This window comes from Bremia lactucae, linkage group LG9 (assembly GCF_004359215.1).
Source record: "Bremia lactucae strain SF5 linkage group LG9, whole genome shotgun sequence".
NCBI lineage: Eukaryota > Oomycota > Peronosporomycetes > Peronosporales > Peronosporaceae > Bremia > Bremia lactucae.
This window is the reverse complement of record NC_090618.1, coordinates 3,330,356-3,343,870: the sequence shown is the minus strand read 5'-3', so window position 1 is coordinate 3,343,870 and position 13,515 is coordinate 3,330,356. Positions and strand designations below refer to the sequence as shown.

The window sequence follows — 13,515 nt, the reverse complement described above, 5'->3', positions numbered from 1 at the left end:
ACATCTTTCCGCGGGATTGGCGTTTGCGCCGGTATGGTCGCCGTGTTCAGCTTATTATAAGCATGAACCACGCGCCATCCACCTGTGGCTTTACGCACACAAAAGGTCGGGCTGCAGTGAGGCGATTTGCTCTCACGCACATGTCCCGCCTTGGCTCGTTTGTCGAAGAACTCATCGATATAATCGACTTGTTCTTTCGGCAACGGCCATTGCCTGGTCACACAATACTTGGTGCCAGGTTCGAGGTCTATCTCGTGCCCGATGCCCCTATCTGCTGGTAGGCGGCTCGGCACTTCTTCTGGGAACACATCACGATGTTTCCACAGAACCTCAAAGAACGGACTGTCTCTCAAGGCATCCCAGCCTTGAGCAGCGTACCGCTTCTTTTTGTCCGTTTCTAGGACGCTCTCGTCCATCGTGGACGACGAGCAACAGTCCACCAAGTTCTCTTCTGGAACTGGTGCGACTATTTCGCGGATCTTTCCTTCCTTTAATTCGGCAAGGAACAGATCCCACGACATTTCCGGGAGATTTCCTATCTCCTCGGCAGATTTAAGGACTTCCCGGAGCACCTTAACTGAGGATGCCTCCGTAATTTCATCTTTGACGGCCTCGAACACCTCGTTGGAAGGCCGTCCTTCTTTATTAGAGACTGATCCAAAGGTCACTCGTTTAGACGTGCCTTTAATCGTCCTAATCTGTCGGGTACTAGTTCTTCGACTCACCACGACCTTTTTCTGGGAAGCGGATGTCGTTGCACTCCTGGCCAACGCACCCCTTCCAGCCGCACCAGGCTCTAGTCACTGTGCCGGTTTATGCGACGCATGACTTCCTGTCAGCCCGCCGTCAACTGCCACAGGCTCTCGGCTCTTTGCAGGACATTCGGACGCATGACTACTTGTCATCGTCCTTTTCGCTACTTCTGTCTCCACGAGCTGGGTAGGAATTGGTGACGTTTGACATCCCGTCAACGCACCTTCAACTGTGTTTGACACATCACTTGCATACGCCTCTCGCAGGAGCACATCCTTTCCGGTGTCCTGCGTAGAGTTCACAACTGTGCGTGTACGCCAGTCTATCCATGATTGGTACTTTGCCAATGATGGCATGCCTAGGATAAGGTCATACGGACTCTCCATTCCTAGCACTATGAACTTCTCTATACAAGAGAAGTCACTAAAGCTGAAGGCGAGTTCTTCCTGAACTCCCTCAGACTTAACGAGCGCGCCGTTTGCTAATCGAACGATCGCCTCTTCTCGCTTGCCATCCTGGAAAAGCGACTCGAATCCACTAGTAGGGACATAACCTGGTCATAGCCTCTTACATGAGCGCTATAGACCAGCAGGGTTGAGGTCAACATGACGATACTATTTCCGATTTATTATTATAAAAGCTAAAAGATTGTATTTCGAAGGAAAGTCGTGTTATTTCGAAGGCCAAGAAATCTCAATCTCCGAAATTTCGATATCTCAGGGACTATGCTACCCATTTGTTCCACAACTCTGTACTTAGGGGTAGCTTCAGAGTCCGCGTCACTAGGGCATCCCGCCCCTACTGCGCTCCTGCATTTCCTTACCCTTCCGTGATCGATGCAGAGCTCGTGCGTCTTGCACGCTGGTTCTTGCCATCGCCCCTTTGGGTAGGTAGTCCTCGCTGGGCGTCTTCGCCCAGCAGGGATCCTGGCATACCAGCGAGCCATCATATGGCCGCGCTCGCCGCATTTGTAATAGACAACGTCTGCATTGCCCAACTCCATGGGAGTGGCATCTGACCTCTCGGCCGTAGGCTTATACCAAGCTATCGACGAGGCACTGTTGTAGGATTGCTCCTCAACCAAGGCAATTTAAATTGCCTCTTACATCGTCGACGGCACCTTTCTGAAAAGGGCCTGTCGCTATGGGCCATTCCGTAGTCCGTTCATAAATGTTAGCACCTTAATGTACTCTGGAATCGGACCTACGGTTATGGACGCTGACAGCGCGCGTATCTCTTGCACATGCTCTTGCAGAGACCGCTTCGCCTGTCGCGCTCCAAAGAAACGCGCCCGTAGCAACACTTCGTTGTTCGGCGGCTGGTACATGGCGCGAATCTTTTCCTTAAAGATCGCCCATGTATGGAACGCCTTTCTGTCCGCCATAAGCGCCGAGTAAGCCCACTCTAAGGCCTTGCCGCGCAGATGCGACATGGCGTACGACACCATCCGGCTGTCGTTCTCGATGAGCTGGGCGACACCACATTGCTCCACGGCTAAAAGCCAGTGGACAATCGTGTGCGCTGCAGTTCCATCGAACTTGGGCGGGTCCATCCGAATGGGCCTCGGCTGATGCGGCCGGGCAGAGAGCATCTCAACAGTCCTGTTGAGAGCCTCGCTCCGAGCCTGCTCATGCCTCAGCTCATCTTGAGTCTGAGTGACGGACTCCGCCGCAGCATGGCCTCGTTCCTCGGACGCGGCCTTCCGCTGTCCGAGCACGAATGCCTCAAACTGCTCCAACTGAGCAACATGATGCTCAGGAGGACTACCCAGGAGCCTGGCCAGGGCTTGTTAACCAAGTCCCTGCGTCATAAGCTCTGCTACCTCTCGATGATGTTTGGAGAGGTGGGGAAAATGAGCCCAATCAATATTAAGGCTCATTATCACGTACACACGCAAAGAGAAGCGGGTCGTGGAAAGGATTTCTATTGCTGCCAAGTGTAGGCGGGCACGTCGAAATGCGGCCACGCTCTACTTAGACACACACCCTAGCACATCGAGGAAGCGGTTTAACCAGCTTCTCTTGCGTGTAGTGAGGTAGTTGTGGTGGGCGCGTGAGCGTCCTCACCCAAGGCACTAAGTACTCTGGTTAAGTGTCCTCACGGGAGCAGTAATCCATCTCCTCGTGCGCACTTATCAAGAAGGAAGTAGCTTTCAGACCGATTTATATTTAGTCGTATTGAATATAAATACGTATTTTTACCAATTGAAACGTCATCTCTATAGATAAAACCTAATATTTATTGCGAGCGTATCTTTCTAGATACCACGCTTAACGGATGACGATAGCCGCCATCCCTCCTAATGTGAATGCGCCCATGTGCATCACATACACAAGGGTTTGTCGCAAATGTGCACACACCCGAATGCTGGGTCTAATTACTATAATGTTGTAATTGACCATCCCCTTAAGTACATTAAGTGTACTTAACGGGGACTGAGTAACATTGAGGCAACTTAAGCCCCTTACAGAGACAGACAAGACTTTGTACATGTTTTGTATTAGTATATAATTATGTTGTATTAAATAGATAGGAACATAAAACCTTAACTATGTAATAAAAGTAGTTTACTTGTAACCCTCTTGAAAGCGAGTGCTTCAAAGAGAGTCTTCCTCTGCATGTACTAAGGTACGTGAAGTGACGTGATACACCACTCGCACTAAAGCAGTGCAAAGTGGACTTGTACTGTAACAGTATAAGTTCCCGTTACACCTGGTAGCACTTTGTAGTCCGTCCAAGGACCACATTTCTATCATTTTACATGGACATGTTAGATAATAAACGAAGTACGCATCACGTTAAAAGTGATAGCTACTCCTTTCTAAGTAACATAGAAAGGACTCCGGTCGAACGAATGAGTTCGACGGTAGGGAATGATGCCATCTTGGTCATGCTGTCCGGTTCGGACAGAGATGCCCTCCATTCAGCCATCGCTAAGTTCATACAACATGAGCTTGACGAGGCGAAGGAGAAGGTAGCCTCGCAACAGGCAGAACTGTTGAGGTTATAACAGGTACATACCCCTGTACCTGGGATGACGCACACGCGTCGTGTCGAAGCCTTATAGATAAATATCGCTAAGTATAGGGGAGTCGAAGAAGACTACCTCTTAAGATGGTTTGTCGAATTGAACGATGCCATAAGGGCTCGTCACATCGTCGACAAGCAAATGCAGGTCGCATTTTCTCAATCCAATTTGGCAGGTCGTGCCAAAACTTGAGCACTATGTCTTAAGTTGCGCGACTCACATGTTTTTTTGGTCGCTAATGGATTTTAAAGCCCGGCTCAAAGAGACGTTTGAACCTGGTCAGCCGGAATGTGGAAATCGCTTCCTTAATCGATACGTCGAGGTTACGTTCAATCGTATCCATATTGAAGCGAGTTTTTACTGATGGTCGGATTTGCCATCAACAATTCGGTGCATGCGTCTACAACGCATACCCATCCAATTAAAGGAATCCTGTATTTTAAGAGGAGGGGGTGGACTCGCGCGAGCAAAACCATTTCTGGCTCATGCTCACCACGCATCAAAGCTAACAACGACACGAATGATGTCGATGTCGATTGCTTCGACATCGAAGATGAGAAAGATCTCATGGCAGTGCGCACAAAGTGCACTAAAAAAGATAAAACAATGAGTCAGTAGAGAAATTTCTGCTGGCTCCAGAATCTGCAATCCGTTTCGTACAGGATTCCATTGCTAACGCAGTGCACTGTCAGAAACGGAACGCATACAAACATGGAAGAGCAAATGTTCTTTCATTTGTAAAATACTTCTATCTACGGTTAACTTGCCTAAGCATGTAGAATTTAAAATGATAGTCCAGACCAATCAACATCGTTTTCAATTAAGTGGTGTTATAGTGACCACTCTATTTAATGACAGTCAGAGTGATTATTGTTTAAGGGAGGGGTAATGTAACGGGGTGTATCGTTACATATAATTAACTCTTAAAGGTTGTTAATTAATATGTTTTCTAACAGGTATAAAATAGTTGAAGAATATTACTTTACAATGGAATAGTCGGAAAGCTAATCCATTGATAGATATAGGCCATTTTATCAACTTGCTCCGCGGTCCAGTCAGCACTGGACGCGCGCAAAGAGAGAGAGAGAGACGACTTTATTACATGTTTTGTGTTAGTATATAATTAAGCTAGTACTGAAAAGATAGAAACAGAAAACCTCAATTATATAAAATTCGGTTTACTTTTAACCCTCTTTAAAGCAAGTGTTTTAAAGAGAGTACGTTCTAGTGTACTTGAAGTGACGTGAGGCACCACTCGCACTGAAATAGTGCGAAGTGGACTTGTACTGAAGCAGTAAAAGTCGGCAGTGCCCTGTCAAACTCACCTTGTTCTGAAACATCTGGACCAATGTGTAACGGCTGGGCCAATGTGTAACGGGGCACTGCCGACTTGTACTGCTTCAGCACAAGTCCACTTCGCACTATTTCAGTGCGGGTGGTGCCTCACGTTACTTCACGTACACTAACTAGTACGTACTCACTTTAAAACACTTGCTTTAAAGAGCGGCATGTAAGCTAATCGAAATTAATAATAAGTTTCAGATCTTAAAAGCCAGAACAAATATAGTAGATTTAGGCGCAGCACCAGGCGGGTGGAGTCAAGTAGCCGCTAAAATTATTAAATCAGATGCACAAGGAGCAAAAAATAAACTCATTGCAATAGACTTTTTTCAAATCACTTATAGAATATCCAGCTTTCTATAAACGTTTGCGAAAAATAATTTGAGACAAACAAATAGAGATCCATGCAGTTAAGCCTGGAATTTTGCCAGCTGTAAAAGTTACGGAAGAAATCGCTAAGATTCGTATATTGGAGTTGGACTTCAGGTTTAGGGCAAGCCGTATTGAAAAACGAATTATGCGTTATGGAGAAACAGAATTTTGTAATGAATAGTTTACATAAATTATTTTTATCAAATTGGTTTAAAATTAAAGTACGTGCAAGTAGAAAAGAATATATATATCGTTTTTTATTAATGCCTTTATTTATCTTGTTAGCAAGTTTTATTATCCGAAGAAAATTAATATAGATACTATAACAAATACTAAAAGAGCAAATATTTTAATTGGATACGTCATATTTTATGATCCAGTAAAGTATTTTTCAAATCGTATTGAAATTTTGAAAACGTACGAAGGTGGTATGGCGTTTCATGGTGGAATACTTGGTTTTATTATTGTGTCTATTATATTCGCAAGGAAAAATAACATAAAATATTTTGCTCTTAAGCTAACCGCTTGGCTTTTGAGAGTGAAACCATGGCATCGATATCAGAAAGTTGGGACGTGCGTATATTGATTGAACTGCCAAAGATATAAGCAACTTCAGTAGAGTCTGTTAGAATTTTTTTTTAATTTGCTCTTCTAAGTATGGGTTTGAATTAGTACGACAGGAAGAGGGTTAAAAGTAAACTGTATTTACCATATTTAAGGTTTTCTGTTTAAATCTATTTTATACTAACTTAATTATATACTACTACAAACATGTAATAAAGTCTTGTCTCTCTCTCTTTGCACGCGTCCAGCGCTGACTGGACCGCGGAGCAAGTAAATATAATAGCCTATATATACCAATGGATAAGCTTTTCTGAACATTACTATGTAAAGTTATATTCTCAGATATAATCTACCCTTTAGGTAATATAAGTTAACAACCTTTAAGTGTTAATCTCGTGTAACGATACACCCCGTTACAATGAACTACCACTTGACCCGCGACTTGACATTTTCGTATTCTTCCAATAAGGGCACATTGCTATTTATTGATTGCGGGCAGGATAAATTTACACCACAAGCACATTTCAAGCGACCACAAACAATTTTTTGAATATACTAGGTGATCGAGTTTCGCTTAAAGCAGAAACAAATTCGGCACGCCGATTAAAACGGCATTTTTAAACGATAAAGATCGATAGTGGGTGGAGTTTAGGCACATAGATATTGTCAAAGTTGGCGCTGCAATTTTCAAGCACATCACAGCATTGTCTGCATCGAGTGCAGTAGCATCCTTAGGTCGAGACAAAAGCAGTAAAATGAGTGACTTTGTCCAAGCGATTTCAGGCGGGCGCTACTACAGCAGCCACGGTCTACTTACGCACAAACCTTCAGGTAAATTGAGCAAGTGGTTTAATTGTCTTCTCTCACGTACAGTGAGATTGTGGGTGGGCGCCTAGGTGACCTAATCTAACGAACTAAGAACCTTACTACAAGTGTCGTCACGGAAGCAATAATCCGGCTTCACGTGCGCACTTGTTTAACAAGGAAGTGATTTTAAGGCTGATTTTATTTAATCGAATTAAACATAAATTTATTTAACCAATCCATAGATGCCATCTCTGTGTAATTTAAATTGCATCCCTACGTGGCGAGCGTATTATCTGAATACCTCAGCTTACGGATGACGCTAGCCGTCTTCGCTTTTAATGTGAATGCACCTATGTGCATCACATACACAAGGTTGGGTCATTTTATGCACCATATCCAAGTGGCAGGTATAAATACTTTACATAAAGTAATTCACCATTCCGTTAAGTACACAAAGTGTACTTAATGGGTTCGTGTATCATGAAAATAATTTAGCCCGTTACACTACCTCCCCCTCCTCAATAACGAATTTTACATTTTATTAAATCGTCAACGGGAGGAGAAGGGATAGCGAGCTGTTTTTCGTGCCGCTTTTGAATCCCTTTCAACCACTCTCGGCAACCAGTGTGTATACATACACAGCCCTGACATGCCATCTAAAAACGGCAAAGCTGATGGGTCGTCTACAAAGACACACAACCGATAAAACGCAGCCGTTGTCTGGTGTCTTAGTTGCAAAGCCGACAGATACTGCTGCTGTTGGGCTAACTAGGCTTACAGATCGATCCCATTTTCACAGTGAGGATGTAGATTCGTCGCTCATTGCTGACAAAACAATGAGTCGACACCACTGTAATCACCTCATAGTAATGATAAGCGCAGTGAGCTAATGAGGAAGATAATGGCGCTTTGTTGCCCATCCAAACTTCACCCATTGCTCCTAATATGGAGACTCCCAACGTTGCGAAGGCCAACTTGCCTTACGCCATTAAATCAACTGTCTCGTAGTCTGCGTAGCTAGCGCAGCGACCAATAGTGAGAGAGCTGGCCGTAAAGGCGCAGCTGCTTCTCTGTTGGGTAAAATTACAACACCTGTCGTTCGGGCCATTATTTCAGGTAGGTCTGACGCAGAAGTTCGTGAGCGTAAAGCTCCGCCGACCGCAAGTGAGCGTGTTCAGTCGGTAGTCGCATTGAACGTGGCTATGTGAATGGTGACATACCTCGATGCCACCTTCATCCGAATGGCATTATTCGGATGGAACGAGTGCGTCGCTAATAGAGCGCGCTACTCTAGATACATTTAATCATTATGGATTATATAGTTCTTTAAAGGCTTAGGGGAAATTACTTGCGGCAAAGGCGATTAGCACGGCATTAATCTTGGTGGAGCGGACAGAAAACAGGTCGCACACTGACGCGACTCCGTACAAGTAAGATTCAAGAAGAAATCTCGGCTGGATCACAAACGAGTGTTTGTATCGATGAGGTATGCTCATATTGACGACATTGATTGCACCAAGCTGGAGCCAAAGATCTCAAAGTGTATGTGTTTTTTTGCTATGGGTAGAACACGAAGGGTCATCTCGTGTTTGATCAGGAGCTGAATTTGGTCAGGGTGTCAAGGTCAGTAAAGCTCGACGAACGCGAGCTGAACAACATCTACAATATATCGATGACGGAGAACACTAAAAACATAAACGTGATCAATTATATCGACGAAGTGGATCAGTCTGGACTAGAGTAGCAGTCACCTGCGGAGGATGAACATAGAGGACCCATTAAATGACGTTGAACTGCAAGAAGATCAACATGAGTTTTAAAGAGAATTGACGACAAAGCTTTCGGTGCAAGAGTTGACAGCAAATGACGCCATGGTGTTCAGGGCAAAAAGGCAACCAGCTTGGTTATGCCTTGAATATGGATAGCGACGATTATCCTGACAATGACGATAACTTCTTTCCGCCCGTCATTCAAACTAACTCGTGCTGATGGGTATAGCCAACATAGAAGCTGAACTGGTCTACGCGATAAGTGTTGGCGATGCAGATGACGCACCGTCGACATATCATGAATAGCGGTGGCGCCAATAAATTAGTGAATGCTATGAGCTGAAAGCTCAGTCGGACACTGTTTATTAATGTTTGTCTTGTAAATATAGAAAGTCCGACTAATCGGATACAGATAAGTGTTCGCCAAAAAACGCAACGAGCACGGATAGGTGGTGCGATACAAAGCCAAATCGTTGCGAAAGATTTCAGCGGAAGTTAAGTTTTCGAAATATATAATATTTAGTAGCTCATGGCAAACTTCATTCAAGTTATGCCGTCGGTGGTGGTCACGAATGGAAATTTGACTGAACAGCTGGATGCAGACACTGTATTTTTTGAATAGTAATCTAATGGAACGACTATACATGGGTGTACCGTACGGTACTGCCAACACCGGTAACATGACAAGCAAGCGGAAAGCCGATATACATTTTCCCATCATGGAACATTACGATTGATGCTGCATTTCTACAGATAGGGTTTCGAAGTTGCGGGGCAAATCAGTCCATCTACGTCAAGGGTGAGAATGGTCGCTATGTATATGTATGCCTGTACGTACCTCTTGATCCTCCGACATGGAATGGGCTTAAGTTGCCCTAATGTTACACACAGTCCCCGTTAAGTACACTTATTGTACTTAAAGGGATGGTCAACTACTACATTATAGTAATTAGACCCAGCACTCGGGTGTGGTGCACATTTGTGACCAATCCTTGTGTATGTGATGCACGTGGGTGCATTCACATTAGGAGGGATGACGGCTAGCGTCATCCGTTACGCTTGGTATCTAGAAAGATACGCTCGCAATAAATATTAGGTTTTATCTATAGAGATGACGTTTCAATTGGCAAAAATACGTATTTATATTCAATACGACTAAATATAAATCGGTCTGAAAGCTACTTCCTTCTTGATAAGTGCGCACGAGGAGATGGATTACTGCTCCCGTGAGGACACTTAACCAGAGTACTTAGTGCCTTGGGTGAGGACGCTCACGCGCCCACCACAACTACCTCACTACACGCAAGAGAAGCTGGTTAAACCGCTTCCTCGATGTGCTAGGGTGTGTGTCTAAGTAGAGCGTGGCCGCATTTCGACGTGCCCGCCTACACTTGGCAGCAATAGAAATCCTTTCCACGACCCGCTTCTCTTTGCGTGTGTACGTGATAATGAGCCTTAATATTGATTGGGCTCATTTTCCCCACCTCTCCAAACATCATCGAGAGGTAGCAGAGCTTATGACGCAGGGACTTGGTTAACAAGCCCTGGCCAGGCTCCTGGGTAGTCCTCCTGAGCATCATGTTGCTCAGTTGGAGCAGTTTGAGGCATTCGTGCTCGGACAGCGGAAGGCCGCGTCCGAGGAACGAGGCCATGCTGCGGCGGAGTCCGTCACTCAGACTCAAGATGAGCTGAGGCATGAGCAGGCTCGGAGCGAGGCTCTCAACAGGACTGTTGAGATGCTCTCTGCTTGGCCGCATCAGCCGAGGCCCATTCGGATGGACCCGTCCAAATTCGATGGAACTGCAGCGCACGCGATTGGCAACTGGCTTTTAGCCGCGGTATTGCAGCGGAAACAAGAGTATCAGTAGGCAAAGGAAAGGCACCATCTCTGCACCACGTGGTCTGTTCACGGTCGAGTCCAGTTTCTCGCATAACAGTCGTATCTTCGATGGTTCTCGAGTGATCGTAACCTGGCCTTAAGTATGCTGCGTAGCCACAGATGGACGCAGCACATAAGAAATACTGATCAGAGTTAAAGGTGGGATAGACTAACAATGCGGGTTCTAAATCAATCGATGTACCCTTAAGTAAGGGTTCCATGTGCAAGATATCTGGAGATGTGAATGAATGGTAGTGATAAAGACGAAGCGTCCCCTCGCCAAGTTTGATCTTCAGTAATCTTGGTTCGTCTTGCATCCTCCACTGAAGTATTGATCTAGTAAGTTTGAGTCATTTTCAATGCCAACCCAAACTGGACACCAGCCGTTGTTGTAATGGGGCATTACGACTTGTACTGCTTCAGTACAAGTCCACTTCGCACTGCTTCAGTTGCGAGTGGTGCCTTACGTCACTTGACAAACACTAGTACGTGCAGAGGAAGACTACTCCTCAAGACAACTACCTTGAAGATGGTTAAATGAAAACTGTATTAATATAATTAAGTTTCTCCTTCTTTGTATCTGTAAATGCTAACTTAATTATAATCTAATATTAAACATGTTAACGAATTCTTATCTCTATTGTATCTATAACTCTCTCTTTAATTACTCCTACAGCTGATTAGTCTGCGAGATAAATATATATAACGGCTATTATGGATAAGATTTCCGAGCATTACTATATAAAGTAATATTCTCCAAATATTCTTTACCTTTTAGATAATATATTAATTAACAACCTTAAGTGTTAATTTCATGTAATGACACCCCCCCGTTACAGTTGTTGAGCAGGCTCTCATATTCCATCATTGATCTTTTAAGCACTTAAGGAACTAACATGAATAACTTTAATCTTCTCCATGCACGATTCCTGCAGCAGCAAAAGCATCAGTACCATCGCAAGAGTGTCAGTGATGCACTGCACGCTGTGTCCACATGGAAAGGCGCACGACGAGACAACTTTCCCAGCGACCAGTTTGATCACTTCCTAGACGATAGACATAGGTTCATTAAGGACATGTGTGTGAATAAGCATCACATCGTCAAGTACGGCGGCTCTTTGTTCGTATTTGTTGCGCCTACAATGTCATGGCATCATGCACGTGGAAGGATAGCTTCCATGTATGTCTGTGATCTCTTAGGTATAAAGAACGTAACAGTTAATTTTCAACAAGCTGTATCATCGTACTTTGACTTTGCAGCGACAATCGCACTTGAAATTGGGAACATGGTCAGAAGTGTTTGCATAAGCACGTGGCGGGTCAAGGTTACAATGAATCAGGATGTGTTATGCTTCGAAAAGATGCAAGGTTTGATTCCAAGTGAAGATAATGCGCAGACTCAACGTATCAGCGGATTTTGCTTCGCGCCCTTGAGCACACGCGTGATTCCAGGTCTTACTACGCACAATGCGCCTAGTCTAGTGCAGACTGTTCTCTCGAGTGTATTTGAGACAGAGACCCTTCTCAGTTTAATGTGGATCATAGGAAATGGCTTGATAGATCCCGTACATGAGCCTCGCATTGCATTCTTGTATGGTGAAGGTCGAGATGGAAAGACGACAACAATCTCTGTCTTGCAGTCAGTATTGGAAGGGACATGTTGTTCACTGACCCATGACTACGTGTGTTCTATGAAAGAGATGAACCGACCTCAGTGGCCGAGTGGTTAAGCACTGGAACTGGGACCGGGAGGTACGTGGATCGATACCCGCGGAGGGCGGTACGATGACACATCGCCGGAGATAGGCTAAAAAGCAGACGAGCAACCATCCAATGGATGGCCGCCCTGCCAACCCGCACCGAAGGTGTGTGATAGTTGGGTGGGAGGAGGCCCTGTAGCCGAAATTCCCCATAGTGTAATGAGGGGTGCGGGGTTCCAATAAGGGAACTTCGTCAAAATTGAATCTCTCTATGAAAGAGACAGCTGAAGATGTGTCTAGAGCTGCGAGCTCACGTTTCATTGTCGCTGGTAATGTGAATCTTAGACACGGTCAACTCAACAATAAATTTTGGAAGGTTATCACAGGTGGAGATATGTTCGCATCCGCGGTCGGAGATGTAACTCTGAGCTGTACTGCAATTATGGCGAGCAATGATATTTGGAAAGAGGATTGGAGATTAAGGAGCAAGTGGTTTGTACGTAGAACACTGGCTATGAAGATGAAGCCTATTCCTCTCAATGCCACTCCGCCACCCACGCGCTTTAGTGATGAAGAACGTTCGAGGTTCATTGCAGACTGCATTTACATTCGTATGTCGCTGGACTCTATGGTTGTGAGCCCGCGTGATGCTCTACTGACGATCTTTGGCTCAACCACAGCTCGAAGCACCAGAGGAGTCATGCTCGACAATCTAGAGACATTCGAAGATTCTTGTGCAGCTACGACTGCAGTTGCATACGCAGGGTTGATGGAGTATGAGAAGTTAATCTCACTCCTAAGTGTAATGTCGAAGAGTCTGATAGTCTCAGATAGACTTGGCAGACAGGCTATGCGGGGCATCAAGTTACGCGAAGATTATGACAATCCTAACATACATCGATATCGAATAGTTTGTCGGAATGTAAACTACAATGACGAGGAGTACTCCAATGAGGATGGGAATATTGATGATATGAGCGATGGCGGTAAAACTTACATGGAGAATCTTTGATACAAGCTTACTAAAAACTTAAATATGCAATAATGAAAGTTCAACATCGTACTGACATATCCAGGGTTATTTCACAACTGCAGGCACACCGCAACTGTGACGGGCTGAAGTTGCCCTAATGTTACACAGTCCCCGTTAAGTGCATTAGGTGTACTTAAGGGGATGATCAATTACTAAATAATAGTAATTAGACCCAACACTCGGGTGTGGTGCACATTTGTGACCAACCCTTGTGTATGTGATGCACATGGGTGCATTCACATTAGGAGGGATGACGCCCAGCGTCATCC

At 44.9% G+C, this 13,515-nt stretch overlaps 1 protein-coding gene across 1 annotated transcript; it reads left to right on the top strand.

The window, feature by feature from the left end:
- Positions 1-12,655: 12,655 nt before the first annotated feature.
- CCR75_004923 (uncharacterized protein) lies at positions 12,656-13,225 on the top strand (the record flags this gene model as incomplete). The annotated part of the gene is made up of 1 exon (XM_067963009.1): positions 12,656-13,225. The coding sequence occupies one exon, from the start codon at positions 12,656-12,658 to the stop codon at positions 13,223-13,225; it is 570 nt and encodes a 189-aa protein (XP_067818166.1).
- Between the last annotated feature and the right edge of the window lie 290 nt (positions 13,226-13,515).